Source organism: Halyomorpha halys, unplaced genomic scaffold (genome assembly GCF_000696795.3).
Source record: "Halyomorpha halys isolate HHAL.00 unplaced genomic scaffold, Hhal_1.1 Scaffold283.1, whole genome shotgun sequence".
In the NCBI taxonomy this organism is placed as follows: domain Eukaryota; kingdom Metazoa; phylum Arthropoda; class Insecta; order Hemiptera; family Pentatomidae; genus Halyomorpha; species Halyomorpha halys.
This window is the reverse complement of record NW_027113072.1, coordinates 550104-575778: the sequence shown is the minus strand read 5'-3', so window position 1 is coordinate 575778 and position 25675 is coordinate 550104. Positions and strand designations below refer to the sequence as shown.

The window sequence follows — 25675 nt, the reverse complement described above, 5'->3', positions numbered from 1 at the left end:
TGTTAATGTGTAGGTTGTAAATAGTATTTACAATGTAGAAATACAATGGCCGTTCCTAGGGAGTCGATTGAGTTACAGATTCAACTTTCTTGACTGCAGCAATGCCGGTTAGATTTCGGCCATTGGGGTCGACTTTAATTTCTGTGACGGTTCCACGGTATGAAAACTTGACCCCCTACCATGGCTAGAATAGATATACACTGGAATAGAATGGCTAGAATAGAATACACTGTAGCTTATAGTTTTTTTTTTCAAATAACAATAAAATGTTTTTTAATATCCAGCTGTCCTGATTTTAAATCCATTCTCGTTTATATTGCGTAGTACTTTCGATTTATTGAGTAATTTAAACAAATAACAACTAGCACCTTATAATGCCAAAAGGCAATCCAAGGTATCATTAACACCCAGATATACATATACCATACCTCCTATATGTATGTACCAGATATTCAATAACATCATTATAGAAGGGTATGGAAAAAAAAAAATAAAAAAAAAAATAATAACTAGCTATAATTGATGGTAAATGTCTCTACGAAACAACGGTACTCTTTAATATTGAGAATTTGCTATCATATAGGGAAGATGTGTCTTATAAATTTATGTTTGAACCATGAAATGTTGTATAGTATAATATTGTAGGTAATGTTGATGTTTTAAAAGGAAATATTAGTTCTGATTTATTCAGTCGTTTCAAGGCAAACTAGATAAAAATTTTAATACCCTTGGGGTAATTCATTTTTGGCACGTATTGTTGTTCCATGTAATAGCCGAAAGAAAAAAAAAATTAACAAAGCCTTAGGCGGTAGGCGGGAAGGGATAGGAAACGGAAATTGGGAAATATCAGGTTCGTAAACAACTTTAACTAATTGCTAACATCATCAAATTAGCTGTAAACTGCTGTAAGGTAAATTAGGCGAAGAAAAATTAACTGTTTATAATATTTTATCATCGTTACTACGTGCTTTAAAGATAATGCTGTAAAAATTGTTTTTGCTTTTCTATTTTCAATAATAAACCTTCGTAATAGTGTATATAAAAATAATAATCTAATTTTAAAATTTGAAGTTTCACATTTCAAGATCCGTATAATCCAAGCATAGAATAAATTAAACAATCTTATGAGTTTTTTTTTTTTACATAAAAATCACTGGTCACTCCGTGATAGTGTTCGGAACTCGATATTATTATACCTCCTAATTTTTTTAAATTGCAGCCTATTGTATGATTCACAAGTTCATTCCTTGCACGTCATGTTCATTCATATACGTCATGTTTAGGGATTAAATATTCGTTAAAGTATAGTTTTTCAAAGTTAGTGCTTTCATTCAATAACTAAGTAATTTAAAATGATATGTTTATAGAGTAAATATTTATAATTATTAATAGGAAACCTATGTGAAGTTTTATTATAAAATCTGTCGTTTCCTACTTGATTGGTCATTGACATTTCTATAGTTGTGTATGTCACTGAATAACTAAAAATGTTTCTCACCTTTTCCCTGCGAATCTAAAGTAAATTTCACATTTTATATAATTAAAAAAAAACATTTATATATATATATCTCATTAAATAATTCCAGCAGTGATAATTGTGTAAATATGTGATTAAAGTAACAATTAAAAATGGCTTCTTGAAAGTGAGAGGTAACTAATTATTTTTAAGAAGTGGACCAAGAACTAGCACTTCCTTCAAATTAGGACCATTCCGGTTCCTGTGTTATATCGTGTGTTATGTAATACAACATTGTATCAAGTATGTTTACTTCCTTCATTTTTTAAACACATTTTGGATATTATCAATTTTACTATATTACTTATTTTTATATGTTATTAGATATAAAACATCACAACCTTGGAATGTTCTTTATGTTCCTGAGAACTATGCTGTCCTCAATGTCAGGTCTTACCTACTAAATAAATAAACCTGTAACGGGTTCTTATCTCCCAATCTTTTTACTTATCTTTTCTTTTTTTTTTTTTTGAAAAAAAGAGTTAGTGATAAAAAGAAAATCTTTCTCGCACTTAAAATACCGTTTGTATTAATTCTGTTTAGTGCAATATATATGTTTTTTTTAAGGACATATAAAATAGTTCATAAAAATAAAACAGAAACGAATGGATATAGAAATGTCTATTTTTAGCCCTAGAAGGGTGCCGCATATTTGTTTTCAGCCCTAGAAGGGTACCAAGACGAAAAAAGTTGAAACACCATAGCCGTAGAAAGCTTTGGAGTGTTAAGTGGATTTTATAAATTAATATTTAATTGTTTTGATTCCAATTTTTTACCCTCAAAATTAATATAATTATTTGAGTCAAGAAATTTTCTTTTTGATTAAAACAACGTTAAACTGTTTCTTATATACTAATTTTTATGATTATAATGATTGATATATTAATAACTAATATGAGACCTGGCAGGTCCTGGAATATCAATATGGTATATATGAAAAACGAATTATTCAATGCAATTCTACACGCCATAAAATCTATTAATTGTTATTTTATTATTTATGAGTAATTAATCGTTATTAATTTACTTTAAAAAAAATTCGACGCAAAAGCAATAAAGACTGAAGTTTTGTTTCTGAAAGTATGCACACTGTATACTGCTGTACGTGTCTTATGTTATGCCCTGTCAGGTATTCTGAATGGAAGATTTTTGGTCATACTGCAAATTCGTTGAGGCTGATTTTTTTTTTCTGAGAAGTTGCTTGATGACGTTTTTGAGACCGAAATCGCGCAAGCTGTCTCCTAGTGTGGACGAAGGTTTAGGATCGCACGTTCTATACAGAGGATAGTAGGTCAAAAATATGTGGGAATTCGCCTCGTTTTGTTGTGTATGATCTTAGAGTTTCTAACTTAAGGGGTATTTTAATTTTGTAAAATTTGTCGGTGTCAATTTCAAGAATTCAGGATTAATCCTACTAAAACATATAGGGTGTCCTAGTATTTAGGTTCACCCCATCTAGCAATATTTTCAATTTTTAGAATTTGCATTTGATTTTTTCTGGTTCATAATATCGGTATGATGACGGATTATATAAAATTGGACTATGAAACAATTTGTTTCGTAAACTGTTATATTTCTATATTTCCATCGTACTTTTGCAAAAGTAAAATGTTTAAATTCTGCATTTTATTGCAAATTACTTCAAGCACTTTTCTGAAAACTGTTGAAATTGGAGATAGCCCATTTATCAATTAAATGGCTCATTAGGAAAAATAATTGTCACACTAAATAATTTTAAAATATCTGTTCTGAAAAGGGCGAGTGAACAATTTCACTGATAGTAGTTCGGTAAGTGTTGTGTGCTGCGAGCGCGCACATCACACCAGGTTTTTTTTTTTTTTTTTGTATCCATTAAAAATTAAAGCAAAATTAATAACGTTGAGGTGCACGAACCCTTGTTGATCCATCGTTATTTTATTGTTATCGTCAAATAATACTTAACGGATCATTAAGAAAGCTGGTTGAACTGGAAGCTATGGCCCGATCCTATCTCTTCAATGCGACGCTAACAGCACTCGCTGGCACATTTGCATTTTGCTCCAGTGCTATCCTCGTAAGTTATGCTAATACCAAGGCATTATTCTGAATACTATTCTCCTTCAAGGGGTCTTCAATTTTCAGTATCTGTAGCAGTACCGTTCCATTACTTCTTGCTCTTTTATTTCTTTCTTCGATCATTTGTAGGATTATGTATGACCTTCAGGGTTGAGGAATTTTATAAAACTATTGTCATATAAATAAAGATCTAAGTGAAACAATCGCGTCAGCACAACCTGTCTGATTCTTAATGAAGTCTTTAGATGATACTGAATCTACAAATCTTATCAACAATACTATGATGCATATAATTCATTTGACTGTATTTAACTGTCTAGATCAGTGGTTTCCAACCTCTTTTTGGCGGTGAAATCTATTTGGTAGTTATAGGAAAATGGTTGAACCCTTTTGGTGGAAGTAGGTAAATGGCAGAATCCCTGCATTATCACAAAAATTAAGTGTCAAATGCCATCTTTTCAGCAAAACCTAAGAAAGGCTAGAGTACATACACAAAATCTGTGCAAAATTAAAGAAAATCTAAGATGGTAAGGTTCAAAACTGTGTTGAATGAACCGTTTCTAAATAATTATGGAAACCATGGAAGAGGCTCACTAGTGTTCAGCGGAACCCTGGTTGTGCGCCACTTGTCTAGAAGCATATGTTAGGCCGGCTTCAAATTGGCCTAAAAAAGAAGAAAAATGGATTAATAATTTTTTTAAACCTTTTCTACTTTTGAAATGGGAATGTGAAGTGAACGGTGATGAAGTAATATTTTTTTCCAAGAGGCAGAGAAGTTCCTACAACTTTATTGGAGGGGGCGGCTGTACAAAATCTTCGTAGTTAGAAGTAGGTTCTCAGCGTCCAATTACAAAACTTTCCGAGTTTTCAAATAATTGAATGTGGGACGACATCTCCCCTACTCTTCTCAAAACGACATCTCTGGCAAGAAGTTCTTGTTGATAGATAAGAGGCCTTTGCATATTATTAAACCAACATATATATTTACTAAAGAGAAAAAGGAAATGGAGGAAATAGTTTGGTTTACTCCCTGACTTAATTGGAAACTATATATTATATGTACCATATTTTGCTATTGTTATCATACTATTATTCCCATTTTTTATGTTAAACTTGTATTAGGGGGACCGGAGTAGTACAGTGTTACTGATCCGGCTGTGGCAAATAATTTATCATTCTATCACAGACAAATAACCTCCTAAACCGCCAAAGTATTGTTTTGAACCAGTACTTTTTTATTAGCTACTGAGCCGCTGACTCTTCATGGGTTGTATCGGTACAGGTTTTTTTTGCGAATCGATTTTGGTATTTGTAGTTTTATGTAAATAGTAAATACGAGTAAATACTAAATAGTGTAATAATATAAATGAACCTTAAGGTTATAACTCAGAACATTATTGCGTTGAGGCGAGAGGGTTCAAGAGTGATTTGTTCGAGGCATCGTGTATTCTATTCCCACCTAGATTAGTCATTATTTATTTCGAGTTAGTCCCTAAAAATTAATTTCTGTATTTCCACTTTGGAGGTGCTTTGATCCTAAATGGAGGACTTGAAGAAAAAAAAAATTGAAATTTTAATTTTTTTTTAATTACACTTATTCATATTTTTAATATTTACTTATATTTATCAGTTCTATTCAATTATAATTGTCACTTTTAATATTAAAATAAGAATCCAGAAGGTGGTAATTGAAACGTTTAATTAATTATAATTCATCTTATGATAACATATCTTTCTAATGTACTTTTTCAATTACCATATTCATTTATCTCAATGACATTAATAAATAAAACAGCTAATTAAATGTTTGTTATGATTCACTCATGGGCTATCAGGCAGTTCCACGTCTCGTGCAGTTACGAGATAAGGAAGAAGCTTTATCTTTATTTCCGATGGAAGTATTTCCGTGTGGGTGGGGGTCCCTATTCCGATCCCAGAGGACTGAGAAACCTACATCCTCGATCTCACGGCTTGTCTTCCCATTGAGATAAGATGAGACAAACATTCAAAAGATCAATGAGGCAAAAGTTGAATTGAAAAGATGTTTTAGAAAGTATCTCGGGTGTCTATTGGGCTTTAGCCAAGAGGCCTATCTTAGCGGCTCTCCATTTTCTATCTCAATGGTAGTTAGCAAATGTGTTTAATTATTGATTTTCCAGTTTAAAAGACCCTAGTGGTCGAAACACTTAGAATTAAATAAATAAATTAATATATGTTTTTTTTATTCTAAGTTCGTACTAATAATACTTGTACCATCATTATTAACTATGCGTTTATTAATTTATTGACATAATATTAAATGTTTTATCGTTTCTGGTTCACAACCGTTTAGTGTTTATTACTATACTATTTTCAATAAAACTTTTTCCCGATTTTTTATTCTAAAATAAAAGATTGAATAAATGAAATGAATAAAAGAACTTTGTTGTCTAATTTATTCTAGCCTAGAAATAATTACTATGAACATTTGAGTTCCAATTGTCTGGTATAAAATTGTTTAATTACCTAGCTATAACACCATCAAAATTATAAAAACAAATTTAAAAATAATAACAATAGTTTCAGACTCGATATTCATAAATACCCAAAACCTGAAGTAAACAATAAAATAGTTGGCAAATCTTCAATTAATACGTATCATACATCTTATTTTAATGTTACTGATTTGTGGAAGATTGATAGTTGAGAGATAGGATAAATTATTTATGTTTAAATGCGGTTAATAGAAGGGTTTTACGGACGGAAGTGCGTACAGAATTCCAGAACGTAGCACTTGTGCTACCTCAGATTATGAAAGATTTTTCGAAGGACACTGTTCTATGAAAAGGAATGTGCAAATTTGTGGGTTGAGATCTCATATTTGAGGACCGAACTGAAGAACATGGGGTTAAATCGAGAATATAGGGAGGCTTTTTAGTTTTAAATGTTCTAAACAGGGTGTATAACCCAAGGAAGTATTACCGACGGAAAAGAGGGTATGCCACGTTAAATCGGCATACCAGCGTGGAGGTATGATCCACTCCATAATTCACTACTCTCTTGCCTACCTGATAGTCCACCATAAACGAGGCAACCGTAGTCAAAGCGGGCGAAAAAGAGGGAGGTAACTAGAAGCTGGCGCTTTTTAGGAGTATAGAATCACGTAGGCTTAGGAACTGTAGAACTGTAAGATAGGAAACTCAAATTCTCTTTCATAACATCTCATTTTAGCCAAACACTGATATTATTTCTACATTTGTTTTGGTTTGAATAATTTTATATTTACATTTATAGAAATAATATTTTATTTGTTAAAATGGACAAGTATCTACATTCCATTTTGTTGCATTGTTCCTTGTTTCATTGTTTTGTAGGTTGGTTTCCCAACTACTCCGCTAAAGTTATTTCTGAATAGTGTTTTTTTTTTTCCTTTCTATTGCTTATTTGTGCTGATAAATGAATAATATTTTTTTTAAGTATTGTTTATGTTAAATGTTCTAGGTATATTGCATGAGAGTATATCCTGCATAAATTTACGTATAATTATTTTAATTAATATTAAAAAAAATTATTAAAAAAAACCTAAATTAAGTTTTGCAAAATATACATAAATCCTGAAAAAACTTTTTTGTTGATGATTGACCCTCCAAATACCAATACCAATACCAACCATAATATAAAATTGTATAAGACAGTAAATAAAGGGAAGATAAATGACAAATAATATTATTATTAAAGACTGTATTTTCGTGCTGTAAAAGAAACAAAAAAGTGCTTCAAAACCCCAAAATTCTGACTAAAAAACCCCGATCCTTCAAAAATTAACTTTAGTATGATTTTTTTTTCTTCTAAGCCCCATGGGTGCGTGGGGTTGATGTCATGATGAAAACGGGTTGAAGGTACCCTTTTTTTCTGCGTTCTAGTAATGTATTTTAAGAGGAGGCTGAGGAAATTTGATCATTTGGAAAGGGATAGTCTGTATTTTGTGTCAGTCTGATGGGGCTCACCAAGTTTGTTGATTTAAATAATTTATTAACTTGTCCTCTGTCGATTCGGAGTTTGTTTGTGTGTGTCTACCACCTTTGTGGCCGTCCCGTCGGTGTCAGTGCCCTAAATAATATGTTCGTACAGTACTTAAGGCTGTCAAGGAATTTGATGTCTCCTCCATATAAATTCTGTCACAGTCATTGGTTCGAATGTCATATGTATTAGGTCCGTCTTTGCTCTTTGAAGTGAAGTATGTCTCACTACACGTTTCAGTATACCGCTCTGGAATTGTTTAAGTCTCTTGGTCGTTGAAGGTGTTATGTTGGTCAGCACAGGTGCTCCGTAGGGCAGGGCTAGGCTTCAGAACACTTTTCTTGACCATTAATTTGAGGCGAAGGGAAAGATTAGGAGAAATTAGCAGGTGATTAGGCCTGTAAGACGTAGTCTTGACCAGCTTGATCTTCTTATTACAGAGGCGAGCTTGCCTCAGGTGTCTGTCAAGGGTGACACCCAGATATACTATGCTACCTGCTGGTCTATTCTCGTACCCTGCCACTTTATAGACTTTAGGGAGAAGTAATAAAGATAATAATGATTATTATTATTTTTTTTTTTCGTACCCTCCTTTAGAAAATAGTTACAATTACAATATAAACAGAAGATATACAAGTTCTGAATCCTTATTTTACCCAAAGGTATTTTAAGGGTACGTTCACTGTGTGTGGAGAGGCGCCGGTGCTAGTTACGCTTCAGTATTGTGTTGTGCGAGAAGGGTCCGCTTTGCTGGTGGTGAATTATAGTAGGTTCAGACAGTATAGCCCAAACCCCTTCCCTCGACGAATACATCTACCAGGGGGATAGTTTCTTGCCACCACCCAGGTCGGTGGAGGGACGATTTTCCTAAACAGTGGGTTGGTGCTGGCCTTCAGTTCATCAAAAAATTTTACGTGCCTCCGGTCAATGTAATCCAGTACAGAGGGAACCTGGAGTTCATCGTGTTTAACTGTATTTCTGGTCCTCTGTATCGTTGTGGCTCTTACTATTCGCCGAAGGACGGCGTCTGAAAGCTCTCCAGTCTTTGAAGAATACTTCTGTATAGATGTCGCAGAAGGGGTGCACCGAAGAGCAGCGGGGGTCTTATAAATCTGTAGCTTCATTCTAAGAGAGATCTTCACTGATATTAGTAGGTAATATAGCCTATATGTCTTCTGGTGGGCTATTTTGAGTCTCTCACGAGTCTGACTCTCAGGTAGAGAATGGAGGTGGAGATCCGCTGGTCGATCTCGTCTATCTTGAAGAGGGTAGGCTGTGGTCCTTTCAGGAAAGACATCACTATTGCATCCCAAATAATTTTATCCCAATAAGCTTGAGCTCAGCGGTAATGGTTTTTGCTGCTTCTTGAGTACGCTGGAGGCATAGATGCCGATGTCGTCCGCATGGGCAGCTACCACTGCCTTCGGGTGCTGGATTGATACTACAGGAGCTGTGAATATCACAAACAGTATTGGTCCCAGGACCGAACTCTTAGGTACTCCGCAGGTGGTGGGGACAGGAATCGAAAAGCTCACGACTGACTCGCTAACATAGTTTCGAATCAGTCGACATAGGGTGGCGGGAAACATGAATTCCTCCAGTCGGCGGATTAGAAGTGGATGGAAGTCACTCTCGAAAACCTAGCGTAATGAAATTCCTCGCCCTGTTCATATGCATCTGTCCCAGGGTGTGAGTTTAGAGTTTGGCCAGATGGTGCTGACATGCGACCCCTCGCTAGAACCCTGTCTGCTCAGGTGGTACTATCTGTTTCTCATCGCAGTGTTCCATGAGGTGGTGAAGGATGAGCTTCTCAAATATCTTGCTCATATGTGAGAGAAGGCTGATCGGACGATAGTGCTTAGTCAAGTCACTCTTCTTACCAGGCTTGAGTAGACAATTGCTCGCTTCGGTTGGAAAGTAAGATGTCCTCACGCAGGCGTTGAATATGTTTAGAAGAAACGCTTTACCCCTCCTCAGTAGCATTTTCAGCAGCACATAACGAATTCCGTCCCCTCCGGAGCCCCTGTTTCCTTTGGTACGTCGTAGCGTCGATTCAAGCTGGTTATAAATAGAGAAAATTGACTTGACCACCATCCTCCTTAAATTTTGACTCGCAGACGGTAGGGTAGAATTGATTGCCCATCCCTCCTCATTAGTCTTCTACCCATTGTGAATCAGGGCTAACGAAATTTAAGGTCAGTGAGTGGTCAAGGTCGAATCCTAGGAGGACAAATTTCTTCGGCCGTTTAGTGCCTCGCGGCGCAAAGGTGTAAAATTTAACGTCATCGTGCTGCCTAAAATAGAGATGATTTTTTTTTTGTTTCATAACCCCTATTTCTGAATTTCATTTATGGTTTTTAGCATGAATATATATTCTGGTCCTGCACTGTTTCCTTCTTCTGTAGTGGCTTACATTTTAAGGAGTTTTTTACTTGTATTTTTGTTGTAGTGGGCGTTCTTTGAATTTTATAATGTGCTGGGGCACATATTGGTTTTGAAATTTAAACTAAACCTAAAAGAAACTTATTCCCTAAATACGTGTGCTGGTTCGTCGTTTCTGAGTGTTTATCTGGTTTTGTTGTGGGTGGGGCGCTGGTGTAAGGGTCCTGAACAGTGGATTTCTTTGGTGCTGTAGAGAGTCGAAAAACTTTATGTGCCTGCGTTGGATGAATGCAGGCACAGTGGGTTGTTCGAAGAGCTCGTGTAGTTGATCTTCTTCAGCGATGTTGGCCGCACAATCTTCCCCAACACTGTATCCTGGAACCGTTGTAGAGGGACCCTTCTCTGAGATGGGTGAAGAGTGGAGTACCTTATAGAGGAGCTGGTCTCAAAATACTTTCATAAATTTGGAGTTTGAGCCTTAGTGAGAGTACTGGTGATGGTAAAAGGTGGTGTAACCGGTATCATCTGAGACGGACTCGTTTGGTCTTCATGTAGCTATGACCTGACAGTGTCTGTCGTGTGGCGATCCAGTTTAATGCCCAGATAAACTATAGAGTTTGAAGGCCTTAGTTACGGAGTTTGCCTCTTGGAGCGTGCGAGATAGTCTGGTTTTCTTCCCTTTCTGTACTGCGAACACCACGCAATCTGTTTTTGCTGGGTTTACCTGAATGTTGCGATGATGTAGTTTTTTTACTATCTCCTGGCATCTTTTCTCCGCCCGCTTGAGGGCATGGTAAAGATGATATGTACATTTAAAGCTTATCTATTACTGATAATTATTTTTTTCTATGAGAATGTAATCATTTTTTTTTTACTCACATAATTTAAGTTTAAGAACTTAATTGTATAATATTGAACGTCTACTTCTGTATAACAGTGAGCGTTAACACTATTTCTCATAAATTTTACTTACTTGCCGCTATAACTTCCAAAGAAAACTCTTATTTTGACACTTTTTTCGATACATATCCAAATTAATCTATATATGTATAGAAAAAGACACTCAAATACTATAATACACTGTTATTGGGCTAAAAATGTTAAGAGTAGTTAGGATTAAGAAACATCTTTCTGCCATCGAAAATATATTGAAGTTGTTATTTAACACGACGATAACAATGTCTAGTATTTTACTTGGAGATATTAAGTCACAAATATGTACAGCGATGAGTTCCCCAATAGTTTAGAACTAATAGTCCTAAAATAAAAAAAAAAAAAGTATTTTCTCACCTGTTTTATTATTTTGTTGTTTTCTTCTCTTCTCCTTACGTAAAGCCTTAATCTGAATCCTTTCTGATCAATTTAAAGCTCTGGGATGTTTCTTAGCACGCAAAATGGGAGATTTTTAAATTGTATTGGACATTAATGGATAAGTCAGTTTTATTGAAGGTGTATTATATCCATCTTTTTCGTTGTTTTCTCTAAAATTCAAATCTGAATTAGTAACCGGTAGCTTACTGGGAGAGAAACCCACTTCCTGGGTGAATGTGACGCCCATACCTTATCATGGCACTGCCTGTTTAATATTTCAATGACCTCTTCCTTTCAATAGAAGAGGGGCACACTTTTACCTCATCAATGGCAGAGGGTTAGTTTTCTGTTTGCTACATTCAAACTAGAGTAAATCGAAGAAGAAATATTTAATCTTCATTACCAGCTTCCAAAATATTTACATTGATTTATGATGTTACCAGATAAAAAACTGTTAACAGGTACTGATAATATGATCGCAATAAATTGGCCAGTTAACTTCTCTATCAGCAATAGAGTTATTAGACTTCAAGAATTTTTTGTTGCAGTGGTGTTTAATTGAATCTTTTAATTTGTTCAAATGGATCATAATTCCCCTATCTCTATTTCTTGATAAATATATTCTGGAACAGACTTCTTCCTCATCCAAATCGTTGTTGGAACGCTGGTCAGTGGTTAATGAAACCGAATAATTTTAGAGGGTCTTTAGCTATTCTTTCCTTTACTAAATCTTTTATGATATGTATCTAGTGATGATAAGAAGAACTATACAAAAGGCAAAACTATGTATGAGAATTTTGTTTCGCTGACAAATAGCAAAAAAAAAAAAAAAATTGCATTTGGCCTTCTCTTATCCAAATTAAGAGGAGTGAGATCGTGATGCTATTGAAAATTATATATCATCGGAAGGGATTTTGTATTATGAAAATAAATAAAATTAATATATTTCAAATTAAAAGAAAAAGAGAACTGTTGTTCAGGAGGCGAAGACGAAAGTTTTATAATACCTACAAGTTTGTTTTTGAAATAGGTAAAATTAAATATCGCTAAATTGAATCTAATAAAATATGATGTAGTCAGATTAACCATGTTGAATTCTTGTTGACCGGTTCTGGACTGCATTTCTATTCTGCCACGCTCTACGCTATAGGTCTTGCTATTCATTTTGGTTTCTTGAACTGCAGTTACCGCGAGAGGGTGAGAGAAGAGGATCTGGATGTCAGAACTGGCAGAGGAATAGTAGTAGTAATAGTTGCCTGAGCGATTGTTAGAATGCGCTGTGGCTTGTTACCACACTCTATATGGACTATTTTGTAAGGACGTTAATTATATGAGTACCAATTGATAGTTTCGCCTTTTTGACAATCTAATTATCAAAAAGCTCAGCTATCTAAAATTATCTTACTGGTGGACTCACAATGCTCTTCTCTATCGTATTACCTCTTCACGTCACACGTAAGACACAAATATACAAGAATTTTATTTTGGATTATTCTTTTCCGATTATTATTTTGATGTAAATATATAGTATACGTATAATACGATAATTACTTATCGTATTATACTTGACATTGTTTTAATTTTTTTTTTTTACTGTGGAAGTAATTAGTATTGCTATTGTAGTACGTAATTAAATTGAATACAATAATCAACAATCTTAATAAATTTTCAGACAAAAAAAACTTGTTCTCGCATATTATTTAAATTATATTTATATTTAGACTTTAAAATGATTATAAAAATAGTTTATCGAAGTGTTGCTATTATTTTCCTTATGTTTCTGCAAGATTTGCTTTTGCCAGAATAAAACAAGTCGTTAACTGTTGGATCCCTGAAGCAAATGAATGTTGCAATCTACTCTTTGTTTTTTGTTTTTTTATTCTTCGTAATCGTTCTCATCTATTCAGAACGTAATTGCAGTGGATTTCAAAGCTAGTTTATGATTTTCGACGCGTCATTGGATATAATTTATCCAACAGAGTTTTTTTTTTTTTAATTTTGTGTTTTAATTTTATACACTAGCTATGTCCTGCGTGTACCGTGTTTAGAAATAACGAAGTATCGAAATTGGACGCGAATTTCTAACCTGGCTCAATTATTTAAAGATTGGCATTGATCGAGTGACATCGATGCCGCTAAGTTTGTTAATTCATGTAGGCTAACATTGGAAGGAAGTATTTAACAAAAAACATATATATTGGAAGAAGATAGTTGATTGTATGAAGTAGATTGTAGGAAGATAGTCCTAGAAGATAGTCCTTAATAGTAGATATTAAGTTTAACTGAGTTTCAGTTGTAATCTTTTTTCAATCTGACAGCCATGACGAAACCCTGCAAAATGGGACGAAACGTTGGTTAACAATAGTTTTCTTCTAATCTGGATTATCTCTATAGGAAGTTTGGCGAGTCAATTCATAAAATAATTTTTCTTTTGAGGTTAATGACTTCCAATTTAATGAAATTTCTTATTAAAATTATCACCACGTGATACAACGTTTCGGGACCACTGTCCCATATTCATGCACCTTAAACCTCATAATTTCTTCTAGGAAATCATGTCACAATTTGTGCATCTTCACTACTCCTTAGCACAGCCATCACGATAGAGTTATCGATTCGCTGTTCTCTATCATCAATGCCTTTGTGTGCTATTCAAAAATATATTTAGATTCTCAAATAGAAATACGGTACCCTTCTGCCTAAGATGACTAAGGACATCTTCGGCACGGTAAATGCCAATGTTCAATTTCCACGGAATGAGGTCTCATAAAACGTTCTCGGAATTATAAACCCCTAAAAGCAAGCACTTTCAGAGTTATTTTCGGAATCTTGAATAGGCCTTGGGGTTTCCTTAGACAGATTTCTGCTGAGTTGTTAGTTTTGTTTATCGTCATGATTGGCAGTAATCTTCTGTAATGTTTTGGTTTCTGTTTCGCATAGTTGTGTCACTTTTATTCTTAAGTGTCATTCCTAGCCAATATTTAGTCATTTGAATAACCAAATGTGTGCATTGTCAGAAAATTGAATTCTTCTGTTTTGTTAAGAATTTTATTTCTTCGTTTGATCTTTGATTAATTGCATTTGAGATGCTTTTAATTTTTTTTTTATTTTAAATTTTGGGCCTTTTTGCCGGAAATTTTTTTGGGTTCTTTAAAATTTGATTTTTTTTTTTTTTTTTTAGGATTTTTTTTTTTTGTTTTGTTTTTTGTTTATTTGCTTTGGGGTTGTTTTTATTTTTTTTTTAAATATAAAATCTAGGACCTGTTGCACGAAAATGTTCTGGGATACTTGAAAGGACTTTATTTCGGCTCGACCTATTAACCTACTACTGACTACTTCGCGTGTTAAATTGAAATCGAATGAATAATAAAAACCTTAGAATTATTAATATATTCTAAATTGCTATTTACAACTTGTTACTATCAATGTTCTGTTATAATACAAAGCCAATAAGATAATCATATTTCAATATTTTATTTCTTGCAATTGAAAACTCATTAAAAGTAACTTTAGTAAATTATTAGGTTGTTTTTTTTTCGAAGGGATTAATTTATGATGTTTTCTCCTCAATTTTCCTTCTGAGTAATTTAGTAGCCTTGTTACTCAAACATTTATTTTTACATTAATTTTCTCACGACGTTTTGGACTGTCCGTTCTTCTTTAGATGTTGATTCTACAATTAGTTTCAAAGTGCTATATATTATTTTAAATGATTTTTTACATTTAAAGTTTATAATTCAACTTCAAAGAGTTTTGTATGAGAGGTATCAGTCTTTTTGAGGCACCTTCCCAACTTCTTCCAATATATTAATTTAATAAATGCTTAGTTTTGTAGATATGCATTTATATGTGTTAACATCCTAATATCTATGTAAAATATTTATAATCTTAATATTTTCTTGAGACTTAGGTTTTGATAAACAAGGTTGTGATGAAAGTTTTAAAGAATAGTGTCTGATGATAAATGTTTTTGATTTTGTTTTAAGTGAATATTTGACTAATTAGAAATTGATGGTTTTTAAATTATATAGTTTCAATGTTGTAATAATATTGTCCCTGAAGATGGCCGGATTGGCCGAAACGTCGGACTTATAAGAGAAATAAAAGGTTTTGAGACTACAATGGATAAAATTTGAATTATTTATTTTTAAAAAATATATAAAATATATTATTTCTATATGTATATATAAAATTGATAAAAAAATATTAAACACCTTTTCGGTAGTTCTTAGCATTACCTAGGAACCGTGAAAATAATGATATTTTTAGCAGTTTTAAATAATAATTTTCTGTTTTTGATCTCCATGGATTCAAAAAATATATATAGTTTACTTGGTCCAATTGAGCATGTAAGTCGGATCAAAATATTTCAAAATGTTGTTTGTTACAATCTTTCACCAAATTTATATTTTTTAAACCGCACAGGTATAATATTTTTTGCTTATATGAAAATATGTATTTAACGGTTTTCCAGGGAACTGAAAACGAAACTGACTGTTATTATCCTAAACCCTTTTTTATTTCTTCTTTACTGAAGGCAACTTTTGGTTTTTATGATTTTGAGTTTTTTTAAACTCATTTAATACAATGACCAGTATTTTTTCCATATTCTAGAAAAAAAAAATGAACGGCATTACTCTAATTGTGATACAATAATTACTATAATCCAATTGTGCTACAATATTAAAGTAATTTGTTTCAATTTATTAAGCAAGAGGTTAAATATGTTCGAAAAAAAAATGTTTTATTTGAAATTATCATAAAATTCTAAAAATAATGTTTTTAGCTCAAAATTCGATCGGGCCTTTGACTTATCATTAAATTTGGAAAACTACTTTTTATCTCTTCTATAGGCATGAAGTATGAAATACATTGTTATGGGTTGAAAGATCCTAATTTCAGCTTTCCTGAGTAGTAGTAACGTTGAATTCGGAAAACATTCTGAGGTGTTATAAATGTTTACGTGAATAGCGGACATTAGCCAAAAAGAATCATAGAAATTGATTTCTATGAAAATTCTTTTTCAACAGTTTTTACGGAGGGTGAAAGAGAATCGTAATAAATGATCAATAATAATTGTTTGCATAAAAACACAATTATTTTCGCATAAAAACAAATCTATGTGGTAAAAACATTCAAATCCATTGAGAGCAAAGATAAAACACGATCATTTAAAATTCTTCTAGAATTATAAAAAATATTCTTTATTTCAGCTTTTAGAGAGTATTGGTAAGAACCCTTCTGGGAGAGTTCCATTTTTTCACCTTCTGAAATGGAACGATACGCCTTGTTGTTGGTTACTTGGATGCTACACTCGTAACAGATAAAGGCAGTGCGTCATTGGCCGAAATTGATTTAGTTTCCGCTCTGTATGAAGGAATACTCAATGAGCTTATGAAGAATGTTTGCAGTTTGTATATTAGTGTGCTCTAATCATACTAGATAAATCATTGGTTCTTATTTAACTTAATCAATGAATATTAGCAAGCAATTTAAATGTATTTTTTCAGAAATCTATTTCGTATTTTTTTACGTTATATTATATTTTTGTAATATAATGAACATTTTCTAATTTACGAGTTATGGATGTTCTTTAAAATTGAAATCTAATTATACAATATTGAGTGAGCTGTGGAATTTATCCAACCTTTAATTAATAATGATAGCAATAATGAAGTCCCAATTTCATTAGTTATCGCAAATTCATTAAATAAACTGCATTTATTTTGTTCTTGTTTCTTGAATCATTTTTTTTTACTAATAAAACGGCATTTATATCATTTATAGTAATGATGCAAAAACTGTAATCCAGCAAGTCTGGATAAAATCGTCTGACCGGAAGTATTTGCTATACAAATAAATTCTATAATTTTTATTGCATATCAAGCTATATCTATCATATACGTACGTTTTAATTTTTAAAAATGTATATATGTAATAAACTGAATGGTAAATATCTTACAAATTATTTAATTATTACGTTGCTAAAATTTGATAAAAGTATTATCACAAAAGGACTGCAATTACCCTGGTAGAATGCTCATTCCAAAAATAAATAAAATTAAAATGTTATTATTTTTAAATTTTAAAAATATTCTATAACATTATCGACAATGTTTTTCTTTTTTTTTACCGTTTACAATAAAATAGTTGGAAAATACCTTTATCACATCATGAATCGTATGAAGTAATAATTAAGTGCATCTAATTGATTTTAGTCGTCAGAAAACAATTCATTTATATTCAATTACTATTGACATTGAATAGCTTCATTTATACTCGCCATTTTTTTTTTTTTTTTAATGACTAAATGTACTGTCTAAAATGATTTATCTTAAGTGTGTGTTAGTGCAATAGCTATTTAAAGAACCTCTATCTGACTAGTTGTTAATTTTTATGTCGTAGTATATTTATGGCTACCATGGAAGGCGGGAGTGGAGGGTTTCACGCCGTTTTTAAATTTCAGACGCTTTTTAAATATTGCTCGATTTAACTATCTTAAAGTCTCCTCTTCCCGTTTTAAGTTAATATTTCAAAAGTGATATAGCACTGTCGCTCAAGTGTTAAATTAAATGTATATATATATATATATGTATATATATATATTTAAATGCCTTTTTCTTTTTTTCTTTTTCCAGGAGGTAAGAAAAAAAAAAAAGTTAAATTAAATTAAGTTAAAACCAGCACATTATAAAATTCGAAGAACGTCCACTACAACAAAAATACAAGTCAAAAACTCCTTAAAATGTAGGCCACTACAGAAGAAGGAAACAATGCAGGACCAGAATATGTATTCATGCTAAAAACCATAAATGAAATTCAGAAATAGGGGTTATGAAAAAAACAAAAAAAAAATTCAACATCACATCATTACTGCTTACCGACAAAGACGTGCAATTTCACAGATTTGTGCCACCTGGGACAAAGCGTTCTAAAAGGTTTGTCCTATATGGCTTTGATGTAAATCATCAGCTAGATGACATTACTGATGACCTCCTACAACACCTGCCGGGATTCAAAATGGCTCGGCACCTGACTAGACTGCATGAAGATGGCCAGCGGTACCCACTGAACTTAATTCAAGTAATAACTGACCCAACAGTCACTTTATCTTCCTTGCAAGCACTTCAAACCATTGACCATGTGCGCTTTAGGGCAAGCCCATTCAAGGAGGATGGTTGCCCAGTACAGTATCGCAAGTGCCTACAATATGGTCATACTATGGCCTATTATGATCGGCTTTGTTTTTGCATGTGGGGAACCCCACCTCCTCACAGATTGTCTTGCGAGGGGACCACCTCAGTTATGTAATGGAATGGTAGGACACTTAGCCAATTCTAAGGAGTGTCCAGTGCAGCAGGAACTCATCAAGAAAAGTAGAGCTAAGGGAGAACTGGCACAATCGGCTCCAGCCTATATGCATAAGAGGAACACCAGGTTAGTCCATAAGGACCTAGCTTTCTCTAAACTCATAGTTCGAACACCCGTGAAGAAGACGCAGCAGCAGCCCCCACAGCTGACTCAGTCTGCCTTGACGATAACTGCTTCTACGTCCAATGGTACAATCGAACAGTGTGCTCACGCATGGATCGAATGCTAAGCATGGTTACTACACTTATCTATATGATGGGTACAATTTTGGAACGTCATTATGGCGGACACACGTCATATTGAACTACAACGTCAGAGGCCTCTCTTCGAAGCAGGCTGAGATCGAGATACTCCTACAACAACATAGGCCAGCTGTGGTTGCACTAACCGATACACTGCCTCGTCCTGGGTATACTTCAGTGGCTATACGTCGTTCGTAGAGGTCTGTACACCTATGTGGGTGTTATGATTTTGGTCAGGAAGGATATCCCTTCTAGGACCATCCCTAACCCAGTGGCTGAGATGGTGGGTACACAAATAGTCACAGTTGATATACGATTAAAACATTGGTAACTTTCAGTTAAGTATATTTATTATACATAAACTGTTTCAACTCTTGTTATTTACATAGGTATATATTTTTTGTAAAGTAATTTACTGTATATTAATGGTTGTAATTTAATTTGTAAGAAAATGCAATATAAATGGAACAGTAAAAGGTTCTATTGAATAAATTGTGATTTAGATAATCAAATAATTTCACGAAAATTTGGATCGTAAAGATCATGAAGACCCACGTAGGTTGTGTGGGTATATATCTACAAATAAATTTCTGTCTGTCCTTTTTACTTCGTAAATACTTTTAAATTTATCACTTCGTATTTTATTTTATGCAATTCACTAAAAAATACATTCTCATCTTTCCTTCTCTTGTTGGTACACGTAACTGTAGTTAAATCTAAAGAAAAACAGCGGTTACTATACTTCATGGCGTATAGAAAAAAAAATCAATTATTTAGTTGTTATAGTTCATAACAACCAGTATAGTACATAAATGGTAGTAGTATAGTATTTATATATAGTGTTATCAACAATTATCTTATTGTAGTAATATATTTTATTATGTTTACAGACCGACGAAAGGATGGCGCGGTTGGTGACGGACTGGTATGAGGACCTCATGCAAAACAAGAGTGGTGAGTTAATTTTTTTATAAACTACTGACGTGTTGTATGAGTGAAACCTTTAAAATTGAAGTGGTAAGTGGATGAAGGCGCTATGTGACATTTGTTGAATATTTTGTGTTGATGGGGGAGGAGGGGAGGGTTGAGGCTAGTGTGGGGTACTCTGACCTCAAAATCCAATTAATGACTGAGATACCTAGATTTAGAAGAGGCTATGTAGACTTCAAAACATATCAAACTTCAACAAAAAAAAAAAATTGAACCTCCTTTTATTAAAATTTACTATTTATAACATAACTCCTTCATCCATTTACCCCTTCAATTATTTAATATATTCTTTTAATTATCTGAAATTATATTTCATAATTTATGATTAATTCTTACTATGTACTGAATTCCTGACCCTTTATTGGTTTTAGTACAGTTTTTAAATAGTAATTAATCCTTTATAATTGTTGAAATCACATATCTATTCGCATAGTAGTTTTGGGAATTTTTATAAGTTGTATTTCTGTTACACAGAAGATAGCGAAATAAATTTTGTGAAATATATTTTTTAAAAAACTTCTTTACTAAAATGCTGTAGTTACAAAAATTAATAAGAAACAAAGTCGAAATAATTAATAATAATAAATAAACGATTTCTTGGTTCACAAAATGTAACAAAATATTTTAGATCACAATCTGCTTATATTACATGATAACTATTTCGTATGTAATTTAGACTTCTATAAGAACCAAATCTTCCGTTAAAAAGTTAAAACAGTCGTTAATTTTGAGTCTAATCTTCTGTGGTCGGAGGAAAACTCAGTGGTGTCAAATCTGGATAAAAAAAGTGAGGAAAGGTATTCACGATGCTCAGTATTTTGCTCTACTAAATATGTATATATATGAGGGTGTTAAAGCTACCTCAAATCGACTATGTCTTTTTGTTGGAAGGCTTTAAAAATGAACAAAAAACAAACTGGCTCGGATTAAACATTTATTTGGGTTCAATTTAAACATTGTAAAAAAAACAAAACTAAAAACTGACATAAACAAAATATACAAGTAAAAATAAAAGGTCCTTTCAGATAAAAATAAAATAATTACACACAAAAAAAAGAAATAAATATATAAAATAAATACTGCGCAACGAAAGGGTTGCTCCACTCCGATAGGTCAGAAGAGTGCTGCCGAAGAGTAGATCGCAGCTCTGGTAGCTAAATAAACCGCTACAATGGTCCAGAGTTGGTGTAGTGGCTCATTTATGGTCCAAATATCCAACAGTCGCATTAAGGTATTAGGCGAGCCGGCGAAATGAACGCAGATATGGCTGGTTACACACGTCCATGACCAATAATTATCCGGAACTGCTATATTAAAGTCGAAACACAGAAAAGGTCTGGTTTCGAACTATAGTGACGACTAAAACACTCAACAAATGTCCAAACTAATATCAACCAAACGCAGACAGGGCTGCTAATGACGCTACCAGGGTCACTAATTAGTCGGAACTGCTCTATAAAACTAAGATGGTCGGTCCGTGGCTATGTGACGGTTCTTAGCAACAATGATCACCCCTAGCAACTGTCTCTATTACTCATTATTACAAACAAATATAATTACCCATTTTTCTTTTCAAATAACTAAATATAAATAAAACAATACAAATAAAAATAAATGTAACTAAATTAAATATTAATAAACCTATATAACTAAAACTATAAAACTAAATACTATTTACAACGTAATTATATTATGGCATTAACAGAGGGTAAGTCAATATTTATCCGCAATTTAGTTATATTTTTGTTTATGTTGGTAGCATTGTCGTTTTGCGTTGATGACGCATGCTTTGTTTATTTGTTGTTATGTCTATGCAAGTTTCAAGCTGCTAGGTTAGTTTCGTCATCGCCGTCGTGCTGTTAATCATGGCTGCTCAGCTTTCTATTTGCACCAAAGAAAAGCCAACGTTCAGTGAATCCATTTTTTGCGGTCGGAAGGCGTATTAGGGGCCGAAATTCATCGAAGACTTTCGGTACAGTTCGGGAACAGTTTCTTGCCATAGCGGATTGTCTACGAATGGATTAAAAAGTTAAAAAATGGTCGCATAAGTGTTACGCATGATGACGATTTACCCCGCACGAAGGAATGAAAGAAGCGTTCGTAGGTCAACCGAAAACCTTCTTTTATTAGGACACCATGAAGTTTGTACAACGATGGACCATATGCGTTGAAAAGCTACGGGACTATGTCGAAAAATGAGGTATGAGTATTTATAAGTTTCCTATTTGATTACACTAAAATTTTATAACTATATTGCGGATAACAATTGACTTCACTCTTGTATATGGCTATCGCTTGTTAGGGCTTAAAAACCTGATGGTATTTATTTTCCCAACTGGGAAATTCTATCAGAGGGAGCTTAGTAATGGAGCACTGAATCAAACTTTAAGTTTCACAAGTCTGTCAAAACGAATTACGTATCATGATGGTGGTTTTGAATCGGATTCAAGTTCAGCAGAAGATATAGTGTTTGTAGTTCGTAATCATCTTTGACACTTCTTTCTTTCTGTCGAATGTTTCGAATTTCTGTCGAGGTTTGGCGCAGTTTTGAGCTAGGGAAAGATGCAATTGAAAATCCGGTCTCAAACCATGACAATGAGGATTAAAGTTCTTCATGGATAGTATAACAGTAGTAAAACAATGGAATATAGTTGTCAGCATGTCTATCCGAGAGAAATGTTTCACGAAATCGTAGAGATGAATATATTTTAATCCTTGAGAACCTTTTTATTTTATTTAAAAAAAAATTGTATTCTGGTATTTTGAACTCGAAAGTAAACCGTTGTTTGAAAATAACCCATATACGCAGATTTACTTGTCTTAGCCTCGATACGGTTATATATATATTTTTTAATGGATAATAATGTATTCTACCTCTTTTCTCTATAATGTTTTTACATTATTTAGAAGAAAAAATCGAACTACTGTTCTCCAAGGTTGTCTACTGGAACCGTGTTGGAGCGACTAAATGTTTGTCTACTGTACAATCTTGATGATACAATAGGCATTAGATTGGAAAGCATCATTTACACACGACTCTTTTGATCTTTTACAGTTGACAGACAACTTGACCCATCCAGTTGAAATGTCAGACCTCACTCCTCTGTAGAGTGTAACCCTACGAATGTATCAAATTGAATATGAGCACACTTCCGATTATCTGATCAAGTGTAATTGTTTGAATCAATAAGACAAACAAAAATAATTCATTAATTATTTGCGTTTCCTATTCATCCCTATATTCTCAGTCCGCTGGTGTTCCTCAAGGTAGTATCCTCGGTCCCATCCTCTACACCGTCTATACAGCTGACATTCCAACCAATCCTAACACTATCCTCACCACCTATGCCGATGACACATGTGTGCTCGCAGTTAATAATAACCCATTAATTGTATCCCAAACTCTCTAATTCCGTATCACAGCCCTGGTGATGTAATTGGAGGATTAAGATAAATTCCAACAAAGCCCATCAAATATCCTTTACCCTTCGTCGTAAACCTACTGACTGCCCTACAGTTTCATTTAATAATGTTACCCTTACTCCCGTCGAACAGACCCGCTACATTGGACTACATTTGGACAAACGATTAACCTGGAATCCTCAAACAAGACTGAAAAGACAGGAAACTCCACGTCGATTTCGACTATTACAGCACTTACTAGACAAACTGTCAAAACTTCCAACACATTCCAAAAGACTGATCTACATGACTGTAATAAAGCCAATCTGGACATATGGAGTTGAGCTTTGGGGCTCCACTAAACCTTCGAATTCCTCTCGTATCCAATCCTTATAATCTAAAATCCTACGTAAAATCCTCAATGCTCCTTAGTTTGTCTCAAATATAAATACAAAAAGACCTTAATGTTCCCTATGTAACCGATCTAGCCCGAACCAGATATCACTCCTTCCATTACAAACTCTTTAACCACTCAAACCCCCTAGTTTCTAACCTTGCATCCTCTTCCATTCCTGCCAATCCTCCGAGGCGCCTGAAAAGAAGGCTACGAGACCTGCTAATGTAAAATGTCATTAGAGTGCTACCAATGTGTAGTTGCTCTACACGCCTGTAACTCTCCATTTTAACTTAGATCAAATTTACTGATTGTATTATATAATATACAGTTGTATGTTTCAATAAAGACATTAAAAAAAAATTATTTGCGTTAAGTGTAAAGATGTATTTTTTCTGATTAGCCGGGAAAAAAGTTGTAAAATGTTAAAAAAAAGCTCCATCGATCTCCAACATGGTCTAACTATTTTTTTAATCCTTAAAATCAGATCTAGATCTTTCAGCTGTATTTTGCAATTGTTGCTTCAGAACAATTTTTTGTCTTATAAAATAAAGATTGAGTTGTTTCTATTTTAAGCCTACATTTATAAATAAAAATTAAATTTATTATGCCTTTGATATTAGTTTCGATTTAGGTTACCATCATTTTGGAAAATAAGGTGTTTATCAAGATTACAGAGGGGGGGGGGCGGTAACAGCGTGGTAACGCGCCTGTCTGCCAACCCATAGATTGCGAGTTCGAGCCCCGACCCTATCCGGGATTTTTTCAAGCTTATAACTATACAATACTCACTCACAACCTCCCCCCGTGCATTTATGAGGCCCGTCAGCCAATGGGTGGCACGCATAAAAATAGGCGTGAGAGTGACGGACGCACTCTAAGAAAACTACGTCAAGAACCGCGCGATGTATTTCCTAAGTGATCGCGCGAGGCCTTGGACCTCCATAGTCTGTCGCGCCTATAAACAAGATCAAGATCAAATCAAGATTATAAACTTTAAATACCTATCTTATTCTAGTAGAAAACATGAAAAATATTTCAACTACAACATTTTGATCTCGATAATCAATGTAAGTAGAAATGGAAAATTTTAACTTCAGTTAATGAATTTTGCATATATATAATGTGTTAATTTATCTGGTGATTCACTGTTTCAAAATTTATGTTGAAATTTGGGAGGGCTGTTAATTTGATGAGCAAACTTTGAGATAGACGTAAATTGACTGTACTCTCTTTATTGTAAAAGCTAGCTTGTTATTCAAATGACTCGGCGAAATAGTTGCTAACAGACAGATTTGACTTGTCTTGCGAAATTGTAGAAATTGTGTCGAAGGTCAAATCTCTGTGATGAATGGTTGTACTCCTGATTACACAGCGTTTAGACCCGGATACTACCATCGATATTTGTGATACAACATATTTTCTATTATTTTATTTATTTTCTTTCATGCTCATGTAAATACTAAAAATATTTTCTGCATAGTATTACATGAATACTTTTGAATAAAATTAATACAATATGCCATACAAACTTAATGCCAAACAAAAGGGCATTAAATATTAGTGTTCGAAAAAAAGAAGGTAGACGATAGCAATAGTACTCACTGTATTAAAAGAGAAAAAAATTAAATTAATAATAATAAAGAAATATATAAACAACAGAAAATACTGTTATGATTTGTCCAAATAAAAATATGCATCTATATCAACAATATAATATAGTAAAACTGATCGAATAATAAAAAAATAAATAATTTATGTACTAGACTAAGAAAATTGAATTGAAGTGACCAAAAAATAAATACTCATTTGTATGAGTATATAATTATATATTAATTATTTTAATTAACATAAATTAATTATTTTACATCTATACATAATATTTACATTCGGCTGGGGAACCCATGATAGATTTATTTATTGATAGATATTACAATCTGCCACACAGTTGTAGGCAATAGGTAATAGTGATGGATGATTTCATTCATACTAAAATAAAAAAATAATAAAAAA

General features: G+C 33.3%; 1 protein-coding gene across 1 annotated transcript in view; it reads left to right on the top strand.

The window, feature by feature from the left end:
- LOC106680718 (very long chain fatty acid elongase AAEL008004) overlaps positions 1–25675 on the top strand; it is an 80707-nt gene that overhangs the window by 7531 nt on the left and 47501 nt on the right. The window contains exon 2 of the mRNA XM_014420606.3: positions 19767–19830. Within this exon, the coding sequence (XP_014276092.1) occupies positions 19767–19830 (64 nt within the window). The remainder of the gene's footprint in view (positions 1–19766; positions 19831–25675) is intronic.